Source organism: Rana temporaria, chromosome 4 (genome assembly GCF_905171775.1).
Source record: "Rana temporaria chromosome 4, aRanTem1.1, whole genome shotgun sequence".
Lineage (NCBI taxonomy): Eukaryota > Metazoa > Chordata > Amphibia > Anura > Ranidae > Rana > Rana temporaria.
Window position 1 is genome coordinate 184,152,311 of NC_053492.1, and position 21,545 is coordinate 184,173,855.

Consider the following 21,545-nt stretch of genomic DNA (forward strand, 5'->3'; position numbering starts at 1 on the left):
TCTGGTGGCAGGCAGCGTGGCAAGTGACATCCCCATCTGATGGCAGGCAGCGTGGCAAGTGACAAGCAATGGTGGCAAGTGACACGCTCAAGGCTCCCCCTGATTCTGCATTATGGAGCGTTAAACCCATTTTATTTTACAATGTACTAATGATAGAAATACAGACAGAATTCTCACCGCTCCAGGTGAGCCTCGTGATGATCAGGGGTTGTTGAACCACCAGGGTGCTGGCAATGCGGTAATAGCAAAAAAACAAAAAAACAAAAGCTGGACAGCCGCACTCCAAAATTTTCTTTAAAAGAGATGTCTTTATTTTCAACTGTGCATACAGTCACTGCAAGCCCACAAAAATCAGTATGGCCAACGTTTCGCACTGGCGTCAGTGCTTAGTCATGGCTAGCAAGGTTCACACTACAAATGAAATATATACACAAAACATACAATCATGTGATGAAAAGCCCTGCCTACAGCAGGGAGGAATCAATTAAGTTAATCAAGCAGTAAATCAAACGGCACTTTAAACAGCTGAAATATGGGTTAAACCTCCCTCAAGTGTGTCCCTTTGTAAAAAAGGGGAGAAAGCGTGAAAAACACATATTGATTTGTGAAAAACCTGTGTATAAATGAAAATCAAAATGAAATGACAATGAAGATAAACAAATATATAAAAATAGAAATACCCATAAAATTACTTATAAAGTTTCTCAAAATCAGACCACAACATATATGTATAGGTATAGTCTCACTTAAAAAATAAGAAATAATTATAATAATAAAAAAATTCTCTATTATGTGTATACATGTACATATATATATATATATAGAAGCGCTCTCACCCGTGGTCATTTAGTGACTCAAAAATGCATAAGTTATTGGAATAAATTAATTAGTGAAGCCAAAATAGACCTATTTTAGGGAATAAACTGTGAAATAGCAAAATCAAATAATAAATTGATGGGAGAATCGCTACATGAATGGACATTAAGTTAAAGTTCAATAGTGAGTAAGACCTTATAATGAATGAGTCAGTGAAAACAAAATCATATGGATATGATGTGCGTGAACATCATGCAGGTAATGACAACATCTGTTAAGGTGCCTTACCCAATAAATGTGATCGTGATGAACATGGTAACGGTTATTTTACCATTAGGTAGATGATGATCTAGTGCAAAAGTCTGAGGTCAAGTGTGGTAATGTGCAATCGATCTGTCTAAATATGTATCCATTCAGAGGTCTAATACATGAATGTAAGAGTATACATAATAAAGAAGCTGGTTATGCTCTGAAAGAGCAGACCAGCGACCATATACATATAAGTGTTGGGTTTTTTTTTTTTTTATTTTTTTTTATTTTATATATATATTTTTTTATTTATTATCCGGTTAAGGAACTGTGTGAGTGACCTCGCACAAGTAAAGAGTGTGAATAGACATCTCTATACGTTAAAAAGACATAATAGTCGCGAGGGCAAATGTAAATAAGAATACAAGCAAGTATGGATATGATCCTGCATGAAAGTCCGGTGTCAATCATCGATATTAAAAATAAAAATAAAAAGATTATTATACCGAACCGGACAATCAATTGGATCTTATAAGGAACGGGGCTAGCACATGAATAGAAAAGAAATTCAAACAGATAAATAAACAAGTGCGCAAAAAGCCCGAGAACCTGTGCAATGGTGTGGCACCTGGTTATATATGACAAGGGACAAGGGTCGACATAAGTCAAACTGTCTATAATGGTACCTCATCAGCCATACAATGAAACCAGTATAGCGTACTGCTCCTAAAACCCAGGGGAAAAATAAAGAAAAAGGAAACAAAGATTAAAGAGGTATAAAAACGCAAAATTGCGAATAGGTATATCTAAAATAGGTTTTTATATAGTATATGTATAATGAGGGACGAATACAATACCCATATGAATATGGGATGTGTAACATAGATTGTATAGAAATGTGTATGCTTCATAATGAAGCGCTAATTGAACCTAGGGGTGGGGGGGGATATATTATGAGAGGTAGATGAAAAATGATGCAGGATGCACTAATAATATTGGTGAAGGTGAAGCTGTGTAATGTGTCTCCAATTACAGTAGAAGAAGACTTGTATATGTTATCACCTCCAGATATGGCATCAATCCAACCGCTAATGCCTGATTAAAAATAATGTTTAATGCATAACCTGCATGTTCACCCGACAAAAAAACCCCCCCTCCCAAAACCCCCGTAGAGCCCTCGTACCCTGTATATTGACAGGCCACACGAGAACCCATATATTAATTTATGGTGTCTTGATAAAAATTATTACCAAGAGCCATATGGTGACCCGCCTGTTCGTGAATGAGATATGCAAAGTATGGACAGTGCAAAGGTGAGCAAAATTGCATAATTATGTAAATATGAATGTAGTCTCAAACTTAAATTGGGGAAGTTACACTGAAACCCGTATGGTAGCCCACCTGCCGAAATAAACAGCAGGTGAGCAGCAAGTGGGTAATGTAAATGAGTTTACCATTAACAACTTGGGTGTAAACCATAGGAACAAGTAATAGAGCCTCAACAAATCAAAAAAGACACTTTGTGTTCCCACAAGATGACAAGTATAATATTGGGTGTGGGAACATGGTTATGTACGTGTGATGATAAATACATTAGAAAAAGAGGACAAAAACAGTGAGTATGCCAAGCAGAGGGGAGGGGGGGGGAGAGAGATGTTACTCTCAATCATGGAAATGGGAAACATCCCAATCAAAGTTGAGGCCCCAAGGCTGTCTAGAATTGAGGTGAAATATCCAATATACCTCCCGTTTACAAAGAAGTTTGAATCTGTCCCCCCCTCTAACCGGACACACAATCCTCTCAATACCCTGTATGGACAGGCTGGAAATGTTTTTGTCATGTACGTTGTTCCAGTGCCTGGCTACATTGGTATTGTGATTTTTGTCAATGTCGTACAGATGGTCACTGAGTCTGTCACGTAGTCTTCTAATGGTCTTCTAATGGTCCTACCAACATATTGGACATTGCAGATGTTGCAAGTAATTACATAAATTACATAAACCACAAACTTAGTGTTGCAGTTTATGTATTGCTTAATGTAAAAATTTCTGCCACTGGAGCATGACCGTATAACTTTACCAGCTCCCTTTTTATATATTTGTTTATCTTCATTGTCATTTCATTTTGATTTTCATTTATACACAGGTTTTTCACAAATCAATATGTGTTTTTCACGCTTTCTCCCCTTTTTTACAAAGGGACACACTTGAGGGAGGTTTAACCCATATTTCAGCTGTTTAAAGTGCCGTTTGATTTACTGCTTGATTAACTTAATTGATTCCTCCCTGCTGTAGGCAGGGCTTTTCATCACATGATTGTATGTTTTGTGTATATATTTCATTTGTAGTGTGAACCTTGCTAGCCATGACTAAGCACTGACGCCAGTGCGAAACGTTGGCCATACTGATTTTTGTGGGCTTGCAGTGACTGTATGCACAGTTGAAAATAAAGACATCTCTTTTAAAGAAAATTTTGGAGTGCGGCTGTCCAGCTTTTGTTTTTTTGTTTTTTTGCTAATGATAGAAATAGTGTGCTTCAATCAACCTGACACCATACTAACCATGGTGCCGGGATAATTGAAGCACCCATTACCCTGACAAATTGCCTGCAAAAAAAATAAGAAAAAAAATCGATTTCCCCCCATGTGTTGGTACAATTTTCTTGCACACAGCTGGTCCCCAGTGCCAAAAAGGTTGGGTACTGCTGCTTTAAACAGTATTAATCTTATTGTATTTGAATACAAATCAACTGATTAAAATAAAGCACATGCATTTGTCTTACAATAGTTAGATGGTAAGTGAAACATTCTAAACGGAGTGAAGATCACACCCTCCAAGAAGAAAAAAAATATTGTGGTTGAATATTGACATCACCACAGGACAGGCATCCCATGTAAAAGTACAGAAAGATACAGTAGAATGACAAAGGCAAAACTTTAATATACACATAAGATTAAAATAACAGTTTGGTGGTGCCTTTTTTAGGGCCGCCGATAGAGGGTAACACCAGTCCTCCGGTAGGGGACCCTGGCACACAGGGGTGCCTGAACAGCAGGGGTAATTGGGGCAGAGGCATAATTACAGGATGCCCTCTGCAGCAGCTGAAAAGCTCGTTTTGCTCCCTTCCACCAGCTTAAAGCTGCTGTAGGGAGAGACACAAGACATTGTTCCTGAAATTGATTTTGCCTGTACCGGTCCCCCTCCCTGCTTCTAATTCCCCACTTGTGCCCCGCCCCCCCGTCCCTTCTCACATGGGCTACCAGCTGCCATGGATACATGGCATGTGCTAGGATGGAGAGCGGAGGAAGAGGACAGTTAATTACATGTTTAGCTTCCTTTTTTAGAATGGACAAATTTAGTGTTCGGTACTGATCACTCCTGTGTTCGTTGATAACCGAGTATAGTAAACAGTGTTTACTATGCTTTAGTTTATGAATGAACAGGAGCCTCTGTCTCCTGCTTATTCATCTTCAGTGTAGCTGAGAAAGCAATTGAAGAATCTGTATCCTCAATTCCATATCTCACCAAAACCCCTCCAACAGAGTTGTAAAAAAAAAAAAAAAAAAAAAAAAAAAAAAAAAAAAATAATAATTGTAAAGAAGAAGAATTTTTATTTTTTGCAAAAAGTTTAAAATGTAAAAAAAATAAAGGGCTGATTCACACGCGTTCTCTGGCCCATATAGAGTGAATTAGCAGTTTTTCACAGCAGGAGCCATCTATGAGGATGCAGAAGCAGTATGAACAAGGCAGCAGGTCCCAATTTGATAGGTGTGCAGGTGTGGTTGAGTGGCACCAAATGCACACTTTCAATGTTCGCGAGCCATACCCTTGCATCCGGGTGGCTGTCAAATGAGGACCCAAGGCTGTTTTTGTCCAGCTGCTGCATTCTCATAGTAAAGAATAGGCTGCCTGCAAATGCCAAATAAAAAGTTTAATTTACGCATATAATTTATTAACTCAATACAGTTTTATCCTTTACATTTTACAGGATGTTTCCAAGTTATTTTATGGTTGCGTTAGCTAATGATTTTAGTGTAAAACTATGTTTTGACATGTTCGGGGGATTGGTTCCGTCAGGAAGGCTGTACGGGGGCCCCCGTGATTTCTATCAGCAGCCATGGCCTTACCACAACAGCTGCAATGACAGGACATGTACATATACTAACACTAAATGTCCCTTTCAGTTTACAAAGCTAGAGGGAGAGAAATGCTCAAATGCTCTTGGGAAGGGGAGCAAGTAGAACACAAACATCCTAGGCAGCAATGTGAAGAGGTTATGTGCCATGTTTTAAGTGGAAAGGTATGTATTCCAGGATAATAGAAAACAGTTTATCAATATGAATAGTGCAATATCTTGGCATCAACAAGTTTTGGGTGCAAATAAAAAAATAAAATAAAAAAACGTACACACTTAACATGTGAAAATTATTATACAAACACATTGTACTATTTACTTAGTTCACAGAGAGCGAGGAACAGGACCACCTGTAGGTGGGAGAAGTTTATGCATAAGCCTCTCTAGCTTGCCTCTGCTCACATGATCGGGAACCACACTGATTGGTTGTCAATAGGTATTCTTGAAACGTGCAATTGTCAATTACAGTATGGCTGCAAGTTCCTAGACCACAGCTGCAACATTTAACCTTCTTGCAGCACAGGAACTGTGCTTGAGAGTGGTAATCTACAGTTTGCATTCGTCTAGTGGTTAATTCAGCCAAGATTTTAAAAATTAGATAAAATGGGGAGGGGTTAAAACGATTACAAAATTCAAATTCCCTCAAATGAAGGGAATTCCCACTGTTGGCAATTGTTATTCTTACATTCCTCCTGCTGCGTCCTAATGATGGCAGTCACCAGGCCAGAATAAACCAGACGAGTGTGGCTATTCACATCATCACAAGCCACCAGCTATTACTATGACTGTAAAAAGACAAATTACCTCCCTGCCAGTGCAGAGTAAGCAGAACAGTAATTTCTATGCTGAACCCTGTAGAAGAAAGCAGGCTTCCTACTTGCCTAGTATCTAGGCTACCCTCACGGCCAGCCAGCATCAAGCCCCCTCTCTGTATGCGTATCACTCACTGCCCCCCCTCCTTTCTCTGCTTGAAAGCATACATTATACAATTTACTTATTCACTTTTCTTTGGCTATATCTTCAGCTATGTAGTGCAAGGGCCTGCCTGATTGCAAACAAACTGAAAGTTTAGGTTTGAACTTCTACTATATGGTTTTGGTAAATCTAAAGAAAAATTGTACAAGTAAATGGTTTAATCTATGGCCAGTCTTAATCAATACTTTGTTCCCTTTCTAGCAGGGTGGTCATTGGGGCAAGCGGTCAATCACAACGTTTGGCAAAACATAGAATAACCCAGTGTTTAGTGCACTAGATCCTCTGTGGAATTCCAATATGATTTAGAATATCTAGTGAGACTCACGTAAACCTTTCCCATCTGCCCCATTGTCCTTTCAAAAAGTTCTAAAAGCCAGAGGGTGGGAATAATCAGCCAATCATGTGACCACTGACTGGCTATCACAGTGGTCACATGATCAGGACCCGTTACCAATTATTAGCAGGGACCAAAAGTTGTCTTTCACAGCTCGGTCACTGTGCTGGGAGTATGTAGTAAGCTCACTCTCAGCACAAAAATAGCCACCCAGCGATGCATGTGTGCGGTGTGTGGATTTTAAAGCCAACCCTTTTGTACCCACACATTAGGCAGAACGAGTTAATTATTTATTTACTAACCGTTAAGAATATATAAATAGTCTGGCAGCAGTTCTACTTAAAAAAAATCATTATATATTAACACACTCTGCACAGCTTTACCATGCTGTCTGTACCATTTGCCAATTTGTGTGTTCAGGCACACATTTGTTGTGCAATTATGACAAGACGTTTTTCTGTTACACGCCTAGTTATGCATACTTACTGCTAGAAGTTTATCTCCTATTTGAAGTTGTCCATCTTTATGTGCTGCTCCTCCTTCAATTATTTTAGTCACATAAATACTATTGTCACCAGGGATGTGTTGGTTTCCAACGCCACCAGCAATGCTGAAGCCAAGACCTATTCGAGACAACATAGAATTCAGATAACATTTATTTTGAGATTTTTTTTTCAGGACTGTAACACCACTAGAACACAATGTAAAACCGTCCATACGTGGATTGAAACTCACCTGGTTTAGCAGGAAATGGCCAAATTTCAATCCGTGTATGGGCATGGAGGGTGTACAGAAGTATATCTACTGATAGACTTCTATACAACAGCCCTTTCAAATGATCCCTGATCGATCAGCACTGTAGGCTATAGCCTGCAATGCAGATTAGTGTACTCAGATTACCAATTCATGGGCAGCCTTAGTGGACCATGGATGCTGTTCTTTCGTTTTTGTAACATGGGCAGTTCACAAAACTTGGTCAAAGCATTCAGATACTGAGGGCAGGTACAATTTAATATACAAATAAACAGGATTTTTCCTTATCGTACATCACGGGACAGAGCACCATAGTAAACTATGTGGGTTATACGCCACCTATAGGTGCATGGACACTGGCACAAGACACTGGCCATAAGACATGAAGTCTCCCTCTATATAACCCCTCCCATACTGGGAGTATCTCAGCTTTTTTGTCAGTGCCTAAGGTGTTGGTCACGGTTAATGTTGTGCTAAAAAGAGCTCCGCTAAGAAACGCCTGTCGGGATCAAGGGACTATGCAATCGGATCCATCTAAAATGCATGAAAGAGCCAAATGGGTGGTACCCAAGCCTCGGGGAAGAACGAGGTTTGGCCTGTAATGTTTCTCTTTGAGAGCTGGACCCCGAGACCCAGCACCTTGGTCACTTGCTCTGGCAGGGTGCGATACAGGTCCAATGAAGGGGATCCCATATACAAGGGCAACCCGGTCCTTGAAGGTCTGTTATGACACGGCCCGCCGTGATGAGCGAAGATTGTGTCTGTCCGATTTCCAGCAGTATCCTGCGGCAGGACGGGTAAGTCAGAAAGGTCCTAAGAAATGCATAATATATATATATTTTTTTTTTTGAGTTGACTGTGTCTTGCCTGTGTTTTGCCACTAGAGGATGTCAAATGTAAAACATACCAGACGTCTAACATTCCATGCTTACCCTGTGTTTATGGTCAGGTGTCAGCAAACGCTCCTGCAGGCAACATTGCTCCTTCTCCACTCTGTCAAGACTGAATCAGTAGGTGTTTGGGTGGGAGGAGTCCCTATATATATATATATATATATATATATATATTATTTTTTTTTTAAAGGGGGGGGGGGCGTAGCTTAGACGCGTGCAAGAAGAATCAGAATGCACGTGATACATGGCGCAGGCCTCAAGGGCTTTAAAAGCTTTCACTCTGCAAGTGTCTGGTTAGCTGATGGTGGGACACAGAAGCATACAAGGGCATTGGATACAGGCATTCCTAGGCTGAGCAATTATAGTGGCATATTATTCATTTTCTGGACTAAAGCTCGGCAGTAGATGTACTATGTTTGTACCTCTGCCTTTTGTGCTTAGGACTATGTCTTCCTGTAAAAGATGGAATATTGCAGGCAGGGGAGCGCAAGGTTGCTGCAGTCAGGGTCTGAGGCTCCTAGGTTGTACGTCCGCAGTTTAATCCTCCCCTGAAGGACCAGAGGCAACTGGTCAATCTGAGCCACCTAGACTCAGGTGTTGTAGCTGCTTCCAACATTTCAGCCTCTGCATACATCACTAAGGACGATTTGGCTTCAGCACTGGCTGGTTTGGAAGGGAAAATAAAGATGCTCGCATCTTCCTCCCAGAACGGGAAAAAACGTAGCAGATCACTCTCCAGTCCTTGACCTTCCTGTATCAAAACCCGAATGGGCAGGGGCTACTGAAATACCTTTGGGGGATCAAATTGCCGATTCAATCCATTACGGAGTTGGTTCGTTGTGGATACAAGTTGCCCCCAGCAGAGGTGGATGATGTTCCCTTTTCCTCTTTGGTTCTCTAAAGCCCCCACAGGGTTCACAGACTTTCCCTGTACACCCATTGCTGGAGCAGCCGATTTATGCTGACTGGGATCACCCAGATAAGCATTTTCTTCCTCCCATGAGGTTTTCTCTTTATCCTATGGAGGAAAAGTTTACAAAAAAGTGGGGTTTGTCAGCAGTAGATGCTGCCATCTCCTCTGTAAACAGGAGTTTGACTTGTCCAGTAGGCAATTTCCAGGTGTTTAGAGATCCAGCCGATAAAAAGATGGAATCTTTGCTTAAAACCTCGTTTGCTGTAGCCGTTGCGGTAGCACAGCCTGCAGTGGCAGAAACAGGCATTTGTCAGTCCCTCAGGGACGAAATGAAGCAGGTTATTAAGAAGTTGCCTGCTCAAGGAGACGAAGCCCAAGTTTTAGCTGAGCTACCTAGGGCCTTATGCTTTGCTGCAGATGCCATCAAGGATTCTATCCATCAGGCGTCACGCCTTGCGCCGATGTTAGTACATATGCGTAGGATTCTGTGGCTGAAAAATTGGTCAGCCGAGTTGCAATGCAAGAAGCTCTTGGCTGGTTTTCCCTTTCATGGGTTGTTTGGGGATGATTTGGATAAATACATCCAGAAAATTTCTAGTGGTAAAAGTACCCTCCTGCAGGTTAAGAGGAGGAGTAGGCGTCCTTCATTCAAACGCGCTTCCTCTCCAGTGCCCAGGCAACAGCCTCTAGGCAGTCACGACACCCTCTGTCAGGTTCAAAGGGTAAGCCACAGAGCCAGAAGAAGCCCTGGGGTCAGAAGCCACAAAGCAGAATTTGAAGGCTTCCTTATGAAGGGGCGTGGTTTTCAGAAACTTGGCAAGAGGAGATACAGGACAAGCGTGTCATCTCTGTGGTAGCCCAAGGCTACAAGATCGAGTTTCAACCGTTTAGTTTTTCTGAAATCAAATGTTCCCAAAGAACCAGTAAAGAGTCGTTATTTCTGGCACTAGAACGATTGATGTCTCGGGGTGATAATAGAGGCCCCCTCGGAAGAGCAGGGCGTGGTTTTTACTCAAATCTCTTCACGGTACCAAAACCGAATGGAGATGTCAGACTCATTCTAGAACTCAAGGATCTGAAACGCTTCCTAAACATCCGCTCTTTTCGCATGGCGTCAATCCGGTCTGTCATATCTACCCTTCAGGGAGGAGAAGTTCTAGAATCGATAGACAAAGATGTATATCTACATGTGGCAATTTTCCCCGCGCATCAGAAGTTTCTGCGTTTTGCAGTGGAACAGTGCCACTTTCAGTTTGTGGCCCTGCCTTTCGGGTTTGCCACCACTCCCCGGGCATTTACAAAAGTTTTGGCCCCAGTACTAGCAAGACTAAGGGGCCAGGGTATAGCAGTAATGGCATACCTAGACGATCTGCTGCTGGTAGAACAACCAGTGGAGCGATTAAACCAAGGGGTGTCCAGTACGGTCAGTCATCTGTTTCCGGGGTTTTAACTCTCCTGCCAAGTTCTAAGATGGCGGATCTGGCGTTAACGGATCTCCATGTGGAAGTTCAGGTGTTCTGGTTCCGCTACTCAAACTTAGGCTTGGTTCTCTCATTTCCTATAAAGCATGATGCGTCAGTGCGTCGCCCGTTCCCCAAGATGTCATTTTATGATGAAACACGTGTCCATAAGTTGGACGCACTGACGCCAGCGCGTTGCCCTAGTTTGTGGATGGGTGTTCGTTCACCCATTTGCTGGCCGGCTTTTTTTATCTTGCGATGTCTTATACCATGAAAGTGCAATATACAGTCCTGATCAAAAGTTTAAGACCACTTAAAAAATAGCAAAAAATCATATTTTACATTGTTGGATCTTAACAAGGTTCCAAGTAGAGCTTCAACATGCAAGAAGAAATGAGCGTGAGACAAAACATTTTTTGAGAATTCAATTTAATGAAAACAACAAATAAACTGAAACAGGCTGTTTTTCAGCTGATCAAAAGTTTAGGACCACACCCCCCAAAAAAAAAAAAAAACCGACCCCCCCCCCCCCCCCCCCCTAAACAGAAATCCAACTTCCAAACATGAACTCAGTAATAAGTAGCTCCGCCGTTATTGTTAATCACTTCAAAAATTTGTTTCGGCATGCTTGATGCAAGCGTTTCCATGAGGCGAGTGGGAACATTTCTCCAAGTGGTGAAGACAGCCGCACGCAGGCCATCTACTGTCTGGAACTGTTGTCCATTTTTGTAAACTTCCCTTGCCATCCATCTCCAAAGGTTCTCAATTGGATTTAGATCAGGGGAACACGCAGGATGGGCCAAAAGAGTGATGTTATTCTCCTGGAAGTCCCTTGTCCTGCGGGCATTGTGTACTGTAGCGTTGTCCTGTTGAAAAACCCAGTCGTTACCACACAGACGAGGGCCCTCAGTCATGAGGAATGCTCTCTGCAACATCTGGACATAGCAAGCGGACAGGTCATGCTCCTGCACATTTACTGAAGCTCCATTGTTCCACTGAAGAAAAAAGCACCCCAGACCATTATGGCAACCACCCTCTACTGTGGCGCGTAGAAAACATCTCAGGTGGGATCTGCTTGTCATGCCAGTAACGTTGGAAAACATCAGGGCCATCAAGGTTACATTTTTTCTCATCGGAGAATAAAACTTTCTTCCACCTTTGAATGTCCCATGTTGGGTGCTCTCTTGCAAAGTCCAAACGAGCAGTTCTGTGGCGTTCAAGGAGACGAGGTTTTGAAGACGTTTTTGAAGCCCTTCAGTCTCAGATAGGGGTGCAACGGATCAAAAAACTCACGGATCGGATCGATCCTCGGATCAGGAGTCACGGATCGGATCATTTTTCGGATCAGCAATAAAGAAAAAAAAGACTAATCTTGTTACATCCAACAGAGTTTTAGATTCAGTTATTTTCATCACAAAACTGAGCTTATTTGCTTAAATACAGTACATGTAAATCTGACGGACTGTTTACATGTTAAATTTTAAAAGCCGCAGCAAACCTTACATGCTTGCTAATGTGACAGAACACCTCTGATTTTCAGATTTAGTTAAATGTGAATATCAGAGGTGTTCTGTCACATTGGCAAGCGTTAGGTCAGCAGGTTTGCTGCGGCTTTTAAAATTTAACATGTAAACAGTCCGTCAGATTTACATATACTGAATTTAAACAAATAAGCTCCGTTTTGTGATGAAAATAACTTTAGTCTGCAGACATGCTTGTAGTTTGAATTGGCTGCAAGTGCATTATTCAGCACGCGTGTAGTTCATTCATTCTTCCTCTAATTTTGTAACAGAGAGCCCAATGGGAATACGGCACAAAACCAGAGCCTGACATTGCACCTGTGATCTGCTGAAGGCAAGTGCAATGCTCTGCAGGCTCATTAAAAAAAAAAAAAATAATAATAAATGCAAAATCATGTGATTTAATATTGGTTTTAAAGGTGAACATAGCCTTTAAAGCAAACCTATGCTTGCACATTTAGGGCAAAACAACAGCTTTTCTTTAACCTATTCTAGAGGCATGATTGGACTTGTTGTTCTACAACTAGAGGATGTACTGTACATTTGCCTACTTCTGCCATAGAGGGTCATTATGCCTGTAACCAAAAATATCACAAGCATGAGTCAGAGTGCATTCTGGGTAACAGAGCAGGTAACAGAGCAAGCTGGAGAGATTCCCTACCGATTCCTCCTGGATAGGGGTGCAACGGATACAAAAACGGATCAGAGCCCAGTGCACAGAGTGACACGCCTCCCCGCCTCAGCGTGCTGACTACAAGTCAGACGGGGAGGCGTGTCGAGCTGTGCACTGGGCTCTGGCAAGAACACTGGGTGGAGCAAGATGGCCGCCGCTCCGGAGCTAGGCCGAAGCCGGGGACTTTCCTAGGCCGAGGCTCCGGAGCGCTCCGCGGATCGCGGGGTGTGACGATCCGAACGGGGGTGACCCGTTCGGATCACGGATCGGTGACGATCCGTTGCACCCCTAGTCTCAGATGCCGTCTGATGGTTATGGGGCTGCAGTCAGCACCAGTAAGGGCCTTAATTTGGGTTGAGGATCGTCCAGTGTCTTGATGAGAGACCCTGCTTATGCAGTTCAGCAACCCGACCACGTTCAAAAAGGGAGAGTTTTTGTCTTTTCCATCACAACGTGTAGTCGACTACCTGACAGAAAATGACAATGAATCCACATCTTTGCACATATTTGGCCTTTTAAAGGCATGTGGTCCTAAACTTTTGATCAGCTAAAAAACAGCCTGTTTCAGTTTATTCGTTATTTTCAATTAATTGAATGCTCAAAAAATGTTTTGTCTCACTCTTTTTTTTCCTTGTTGCATGTTGAAGCTCTACTTGGAACCTTGTTAAGATCCAACAATGTAAAAAATGATTTTTTGCCATTTTTCAAGTGGTCTTAAACCAGGGCTCGACAAATCCCGGTCGCCAGGTCGCCATGGCGACTAGAAATAGCCTCCTGGCGACTTGGCTTGGAAGGTGGGCAAAAAAAAAAGCTCTTCCTTGTGTTAGCTGGCGCCATCTGGTGGTGGCCGTTGGTATTACAAGTTAAGCATTACAAGTTAAAGCGGAGGTTCACCCTCAAAGTGAACTTTCCAGCATCCTTAACCTCCATCCCATTTAAGCATCATAGCGTTGACATTTTTTTTTTTCAATGGTCCCTTACCTGTAATCTGTTGTGCTTCCGGGTTTCCATCCCAGCGGGGAGTGGACGTGTCACTATTTTCCCCGACGGCGCTGTGCATTGTGGGCGATGTTTGGTGTTCTTGCAGTGACGTGCGGGCCAATCATAGCACATCAACAGAACTAGCTGCGCGTGTAGTCTCGCGCTAGCTGTGCTGTCACGTGACGCGGGTCACATGACCCGCAAAGCGCGTCATGTGATGAGGGCGGATACATATTCACCATAGTAAACAAACAATCGCCATTACACACCTAGTGTAACATCACAGCGGGGCGTGTCCTTTTCAGGACGCCGCCGGCCGTTGTGATGGCAACTGTGCAGTGTTGATGGCGTGGCTCGCCGTCAACACTGCGCATGCGCGGGATTACGCGGTGAATGCTGGGACATCATGCTTTAACCCTTTAAAATCTTCATAGGCGACGTTTAAAAAAATCTACAGGTTGCATGTTTTGAGTTACAGAGGAGGTCTAGGGCTGAAATTATTGCTCTCGCTCTACCAATTGCGGCGATACCTCACATGTGTGGTTTGAACACCGTTCACATATGTGGGCGCTGCTCACGTATGTGTTCGCTTCTGCGTGCAAGCTCGTCAGGACGGGGGTGCGTTTTCTGGCTCCTAACTTTTTTAGCTGGCTCCTAGATTCCAAGCAAATTTGTCAAGCCCTGTAAACTTTTGATCAGGACTGTATTTTTAATAAACTTGAATGTGTAAACGATCTTACACTATGTGAGCTCCCTCTTACTTTTGGGTAATCTCCTGACTTATCTGGGTTCTGAACATCTGTGAGCATTCATTTGCTGGTTCGCTGTGGTTTACCCCCCTTGGAATATTTGATGTGTTGCTGACACTTCCTTGGACAGAAGGACCCTGGCTGGGTTATAGCCGAAGGCTTGTTACAGCTTGCCTCTTGTAAGCCTTATTCCTTACGGTGGAGGTGCACTGTTCAATTTGGTGTTTATTGTATCACCGGTGATTTGTGGACTGACATCTTTCATCCTAATCTACTGCCCACAGACTTTTCTTCATTTTCATATTTACACCATATATACTATATAGCTAGCTACTCAAGTAGTGGCATATACATTGATTTATTTGTATTTCAATTGAATCATTCACTTTATACCGATCATATATATTGGTTCAGCTCATCATGTTTTGGTATATTTTTCAATTCACTTTTAGGTTTCTATAGCACAGCTTTATTTCTGTTTATCCTCCATTCCGGTTATCTGGAAAATAGTAATGGATGCCAGACTACAGGGCTGGGGAGCAGTCCTAGAAGAGACCACTGTTCAAGGGAAGTAGTCAGAGTCCGAGAAGACCTTGCCCATCAACATCCTAGAGATTCAGGCAGTACGTCTGGCTCCAATGGCCTGGACGTTCAGGTTGCGGAATTGTCCCGTTCGGATACAGTCCGACAATGCCACAACAGTGACCTATATCAATCACCAAGGGGGCACCAGAAGTCACACAGCCTAGAGGGAGGTAAACCATATTCCGACTTGGGCAGAGGAGCATGTTCCTTGCCTATCTGCAGTCTTCATCCCGAGAGTGGAGAATTGGCAGGCGGACTTCTTGAGCCGCCAACAATTGTTCCCGGGAGAATAGTCTCAACATCACAGTGTTTTTCTGGCGATATGTCAAAAGGTGAGGTACCCCAGACATAGATCTGTTGGCATCTAGGTTCAACAAGAAGTTGGACAACTGCGTTAAGAACAAGAGATCCACTCACGCTCGGGACAGATGCGTTAGGGACCCCGTAGGATCAGTTTTCACCGATTTATGAATTTCCCCCAGTTCAGCCACTACTGCGGCTTTTTCGCAGGATCAAAGAGGAAGGGAAGCAGGCAACCCTAATAGCCCTGGGGTGACCCATGAGATCCTGGTATGCAGAGATCATGAGGATGGCAATATGGGATTGATGGACTCTTCCATTTTTGTCCAGACCTTCTGTCTCTATCCTGCCTTACAGTCGCTAAATTTAACGGTTTGGCTACATCCTAAAGAGTCAAGGGCTTTCAGGTTCAGCAATTACCACTTTGATTAATGCTAGAAATCCAGCCTCTAGGACCATCTATTATAGGGTATGGAGGGCCTATGTCTCCTGGTGTGAAGCCAAGGGTTGGCACCCTCAGAAATATGTAATAGGGAGAATTCTTGCATTTCTACAGTTGGGAGTAGAAATTAAGCTGGCCTTGAGTAGGATCAAGGGTGAGGACCTTGGCCGTGTTCCAAAGGTCGCTTGCTTTGCATTCTTTAGTCCGGGCCTTTATTCAAGGGGTAACTGATAACTCCGCCAGTTAGGTCACCTTTGTGCCCAAAGGATTTTAATCTAGTTTTGTCTGTTTTGCAGAAGCATCCCTTTAAACCAATACGCAATATTCCTTTGCTTCTTTTGACAAAGAAATTGGTGTTCTTAGTTGCGGTAACCCCTGCAAGAAGAGTATCAGAATTGGCTGATTTTTCATACTTGATTTTTCACAGAAGGACAAGGTGGTGTTGTGTCCTCACCCAACCTTTTTGCCTAAGGTAGTGTCAGGTTTTTATCTGAACCAGGATGTTTCCCTGCCTTCCTTTTTCCATTACCTCGTTCTGCAGAAGGAAGATTGTTACAGTCTCGACGTAGTTAGAGCAGTCAAGGCCTATCTGAAGGCGACAGCTTAGATACGAAAAACAGATGTTTTGTTTGTGCTGCCAGAAGGCCCCAGAAAGAGCAAGGTAGCATCAAAATCAACTATTGCCAAGTGGATTCGTCAGGGGATTAGTCAGGCTTATGGTCTGAAAAGAAGGGTTCCACCTTTTCAGGTTAAGGCACACTACCAGGGCAGTCAGTGCTTCATGGACAGTACATCAACAAAGCCTCTATGACTCAGATTTGCAGGGCCGCTACTTGGTCGTCAGTACATACATTCACAAAAATCAGATGGATGTACGATGGCAGGAGGATGCCACCATCGGGCGCAGTGTGCTGCGGGTGGCAATACAAGTCCTGGTGGTGGCCGTTTTGCTTTGCGTCTCCCTTCACTCAGATGGCATTGCTTTGGGACATTCCACATAGTTATTATTATGGTGCCGTGTCCTGTGATGTACGATAAAGAAAATAGGATTTTTATGGCAGCTTACCTGTAAAATCCCTTTCTTCAAATACATTATGGGACACAGAGGTCCCTCCCCTATTGGAAGAGATTGAGTAGATAGATAGATATATCTATCTATCTCTATCTATCATACTGCTTTGCTACAAAAACTGGAGGTACGCCCAGTATGGGAGGGGTTATATAGAGGGGGGACTACCTGTCTTTTGGGTGTGCCAGTGTCCATGCACCTATAGGTGGCGTATAGCATACATAGTTATTACTATGGTGCTTTGTGTCCCATGATGTACTCCAAGAAAAAGGATTTTACAGGTAAGCTGCCCTAAAAATCCTATTTTTACTTGCATGCGAGTACTTTCTTGGAGGACACAAAAAAATCGTAATACTATTCGTTTATGATCCATCTTAAGGTGATTGGGTCGTGACCAATCAAGGCTGTGGCTGCAAGTGGACTTGCAGAGCCCTAACCACATCCAAGCTTTTGCATAGCAATTTCCAGGACAAAAAAGAAGGCCACACTATGCCCTGAATCAAGTGAAAAGCCGAACCCTCTTGGGCAAGAAGGAATAACCGTCTCAACACCTCAAAATCTTGCCATTGTAAAGCACAAGGAAAAAATAATTACGGGGACAGTGCCCCAAGCTCACCCTCCTAATCAAGGTGACAGCAATGAGAAAGGCAACCTTGAATGAAAGAAAAGGGAGAGAAATGCTTTGGATAGGTTCAAACAGTGGCCTCTGAAGAACAGACAACACTCGAGTGAGGTCACACGAGTTAGCAGGAAGTGCACAGGTGAAAAAAATGTCAGCTACCCTTGTACAAATAGTCTGACCAAGGAATGGGTGGCTAACAATCTCCAAAAAAGCACTGACAAGACAAAAATCTGACTTTTTATAGTCTCCTGGGCGAAGGTCTTGCCCAGTTCTGGTTGAATAAAGGGCAAAATTTGTGCCACAGAGTCCTGGGATGAATCGTTCCCTCTTTGCACTAAAGTACACTTTTCTTGTGCGGTGGTAAACTATAAGAGCTTTCTGGCCTTCAGCAAAACGGGATTCACACACTCAGTACTTTGGCTTTAACAGCCAAGACATCAAAGCCAGTCACCATGAAGCAGGATGGAACACAGGACCTTGAGGGAGATGGTCTTGCAGGGCCCATATAGAGTCCGTTTGAAGTTTCAGAACCATCAGAATGCCTTGTGTCACTATCCTAAAAAAACTGAAAAGCAAAGCTGGGGGGGGTCCAGATAAACTGATTCCACAGAGTGACTAGGGCATCTACAATGAAAGCCTGAAGATATCTGGGTACTGAACAGACTGGAACAGAGGGAAATGGAGAGGCATCTCAGGGAACACAACTCTTACACCCTGGCATGAAAGGTCTGAAGCTTTTCTTGGGAAAGGCAAACCCATACCAGTTCCATCTGCAAAACAAGGCTCAAATGCCAACTGGTGTGATGACTCCAGGATCTACCAAAAGTATTGCAGGACTTGTACTGTCTGTTGCACATTACTCCTGGCTCATAGAACAGCCGAACTTGGGACTACATGTTTTTTTAAACACCCTAGGCGCCATGGCAAGGCCAAGGGGCATCGCCACAAACTAAGAATTTATCCTATAACAATGTGCAAGTCGCACCAATAAAGCAAATATAGGGATCTGGAGGTAGAAAATCTCTCAGATGAAGAAAATCAATGACATTACAGATTCCATACAGAACTTTTGAACAGGTAAGAACTTAAAGGGTCACTAAAGGAAAAAAATGTTTTGCTGAAATGACTGTTTACAGGGTATAGAGACATAAAAGTTAACTGATTCCTTTTAAAAAATTATTAAAAATAGATAAAAATCAATCATATAAATGTGCCTGCAGTTTCACTTTCGTTTTTAAACTGGTTTCATGTTTGTGAAGTAGAGAGAGACACAGAACAAAAACAAACAAATCCAGGGCAGTGTTTTGTTTTTAAAATGAATCTGTGTGTCTAAAACTCCTCTGGTTCTGAGGAGTTTTAGACACACAGCTTGGACCACAGTGAAAAGCTGCCATGAGATTTTTCATAAGGAGCCAGACAAGCAGGAAGTGTGGAGATCACAGCTACTTCAAAGCAAAAACGAGCAATGAGAACATGAAACCAGGACTGCAGTAAGGTAAAGGAAGCCATTTAGCTAAAAAAATATTTTCCTTTAGTGATCCTTTAAGTACTTCAGGATCAGAGTGGACCACACACTGCAATTTAACTTGGGAACCAAAAGGTTGGAATAGAAAAAAGGTGAAACATTTCTGCTTCTGAACAGGGAAAATGAACCCTGAGAGCACAACTGAAGCAGTGCAAACGGTTTCTCCTGACAGGTGCAGTAGGCACATTTATCAACATGAAGCATGGAGGAGGCAAAACTCAAAACTCCAGGTTGTAGCCTTTGGACACAATGTTTTTAATCCATACATCAGAGATATCTCAGATCCATTCAGCTTTGAAGTGTCCTCTCACTTACAGAAGTGGGTGTGCAGCTTAACTGGGAAGGTAGCTTGTTGCTAGTCTTGGCAGGCTTGAATGTGAAAAGTGTGTTTTTTTCCCCCAATCCCCCCCCCCCAACCCTTCTTTGTTCCAGACGAAGGTGGCTTGTGCTCTATAGCAGTGGTCTCCAAACTGCGGCCCGGGGGCCAGAAGTGGCCCTTTGCTTGCTTTTATCAGGCCCTTGGGGCACTATGTCATCCACTAATACCAACATTGAGGCAGAATTCATCCAACTGACATCAATGATGGGGCACAACTCCTCCCACCAACAAAGGAGCACAATCTCACCCAATGACACCAACAATGGAGCACAATTTCTCCCAATGATGGAGCACAATCCTTCCCAAAGATGGTGCATCGTTTATTCCCACTGACGTTGGGACCTTTAAGTTTTCTACTCCCAATGGCCACAGTCCGGCCCCCCCCCAAAGTCAGAGAGACAGTAAACTGGCCCCCTGTTCAGAAAGTTTGGAGACCCCTGCTCTATAGCATTCTGCTGCTTTTTTTTATAATTTTATAGAAATAATGTCAAATCACCACAGTCAAGTTAGCAAAAGAAGTTAACAGAAGGGAGATGGAGACTGAGGAGACATGAATATGACACGCAGGATATAAAAATTGACTTATGCATAGATCATCATGCATATTTATGACCAGCTATTATGCACAGCATTATACATTATAAAACCTAAACTATCAAAATGCTACATCATTATTACTATTTCCTCAAATTACTCAGCAGAACTGTTAAAGGATATAAAACCACAGACATAAAAACATAAGAGGGGAAAAAAAAAAACTTTTGTTTATCCAATGGAAGGCCATAGTTTGGGTAGCCTACTTTATAAGCTATTCTGTTATCACCCACCTAAAACTGTCAATGATGAGTCCTTCCATCTACTCTGAATTGTCATGTTCTGCAATGCGCTTTTCTTTTTGTTGCCTGGCAACCTTATCGGAGTGCTAAAGTGTAACTTGTGTCCACAACCCAGTTACAGGGAGCTTGCTTGAGAGTGCCAAAATACAAGGGGAAAGATGTATGTGTCCGAATATATATATATATATATATATATATATATATATATATATATATATATATATATATATATATATATATATATATATATACATGCATACATACATAAAAAGCGAATACAGGCTAGGCTAAAAAGGTATATGCAGCCATCTTAGCTTTGTTGTCAACACAAGGATAGCTAAACAGTCTGCTGCACATCGCTTTCAATAAACAACACAGGCTAAACACAACCCTAAAAAGGAAAGCTTAAGAAGTGATGTATTTAGTAATAGCAACTTGACATGTATAGTAAGTGGATTACTGCTGACTTAATACTCCTGACAGACCATTGTTTAGTGTAAAACAAAGTTAGCCTTGCCCCTTACTCACCTTTAGGCCCTTTAACAAGCTTTATTTCCATTATTTTCTCTGTGATCGGCTTTCTTCTTCTGACATATAATCGTACAATGGATCCTGCATCCTTTAATGCCTCAACGGCTTTGCTGTGTGTCACATCATGCACATCCACATCATTCACCCGTAATATACAGTCATTAACCCTGAGGAGACAGCAGTGTATATGTTAAGAAAGGTAATTATTTAATCCAGGCAAGCAAACCTACAGTTTACACAGATGACATGTCAAATGTAAAAGCAGGGCTGTGGAGTCGGAGTCGGGGGAAATTTTGGGTACCTGGAGTCGGAGTCGGAATAAAAAAAAGCAAGTTTAAATGTCCCAATTCACAAAAAGTTATAATTAATGACTTCTCTACTGTAGGAATAAAGACCAATGCATGCAGTGCCTCGCGTAACCGCAAAACGAACACGTTAAGTGACCGTGAAGAAGCATGCTTTTCATGTGCTTCACTATATGGCACGCAACGCACAATTAGGAGCGGCAATACTTATACTTTCCATAGTGTTGTGTTCTGCTTTTACAGGGAACGCAGCGTCCATGTGTAACCTAGCCTCTCACTGATAAGGGATTAAATAAATATGTTTTTTGCAGGACTAGAGAGTGAGACACTTGTATAAGTGAAGGGAATGGAGGGCCAAAAGTTCAAGACCGAAGCTGTAAACCATTGGAAAAAACTGCTGTCATTTAGCTAAGGCTATAAAAACTTGTAAACTCCGATTGTTAGCTTAAACTTTAAACATGACTATGGGATTCTCCTAGGAAAATCATGTTTTAGAATAA

General features: G+C 42.5%; 1 protein-coding gene across 19 annotated transcripts in view; it reads right to left on the bottom strand.

Annotated features, from left to right (window-relative positions):
• The window catches only part of DLG1 (discs large MAGUK scaffold protein 1), a 370,222-nt gene that overhangs the window by 155,317 nt on the left and 193,360 nt on the right, over positions 1–21,545 (bottom strand). For all 19 annotated transcript variants that reach the window (XM_040349479.1, XM_040349474.1, XM_040349473.1 and 16 more), the window contains 2 exons: positions 20,738–20,907; positions 6,996–7,132 (listed from right to left, as the gene is read on the bottom strand). In XM_040349479.1, the coding sequence (XP_040205413.1) occupies positions 6,996–7,132; positions 20,738–20,907 (307 nt within the window). The remainder of the gene's footprint in view (positions 1–6,995; positions 7,133–20,737; positions 20,908–21,545) is intronic.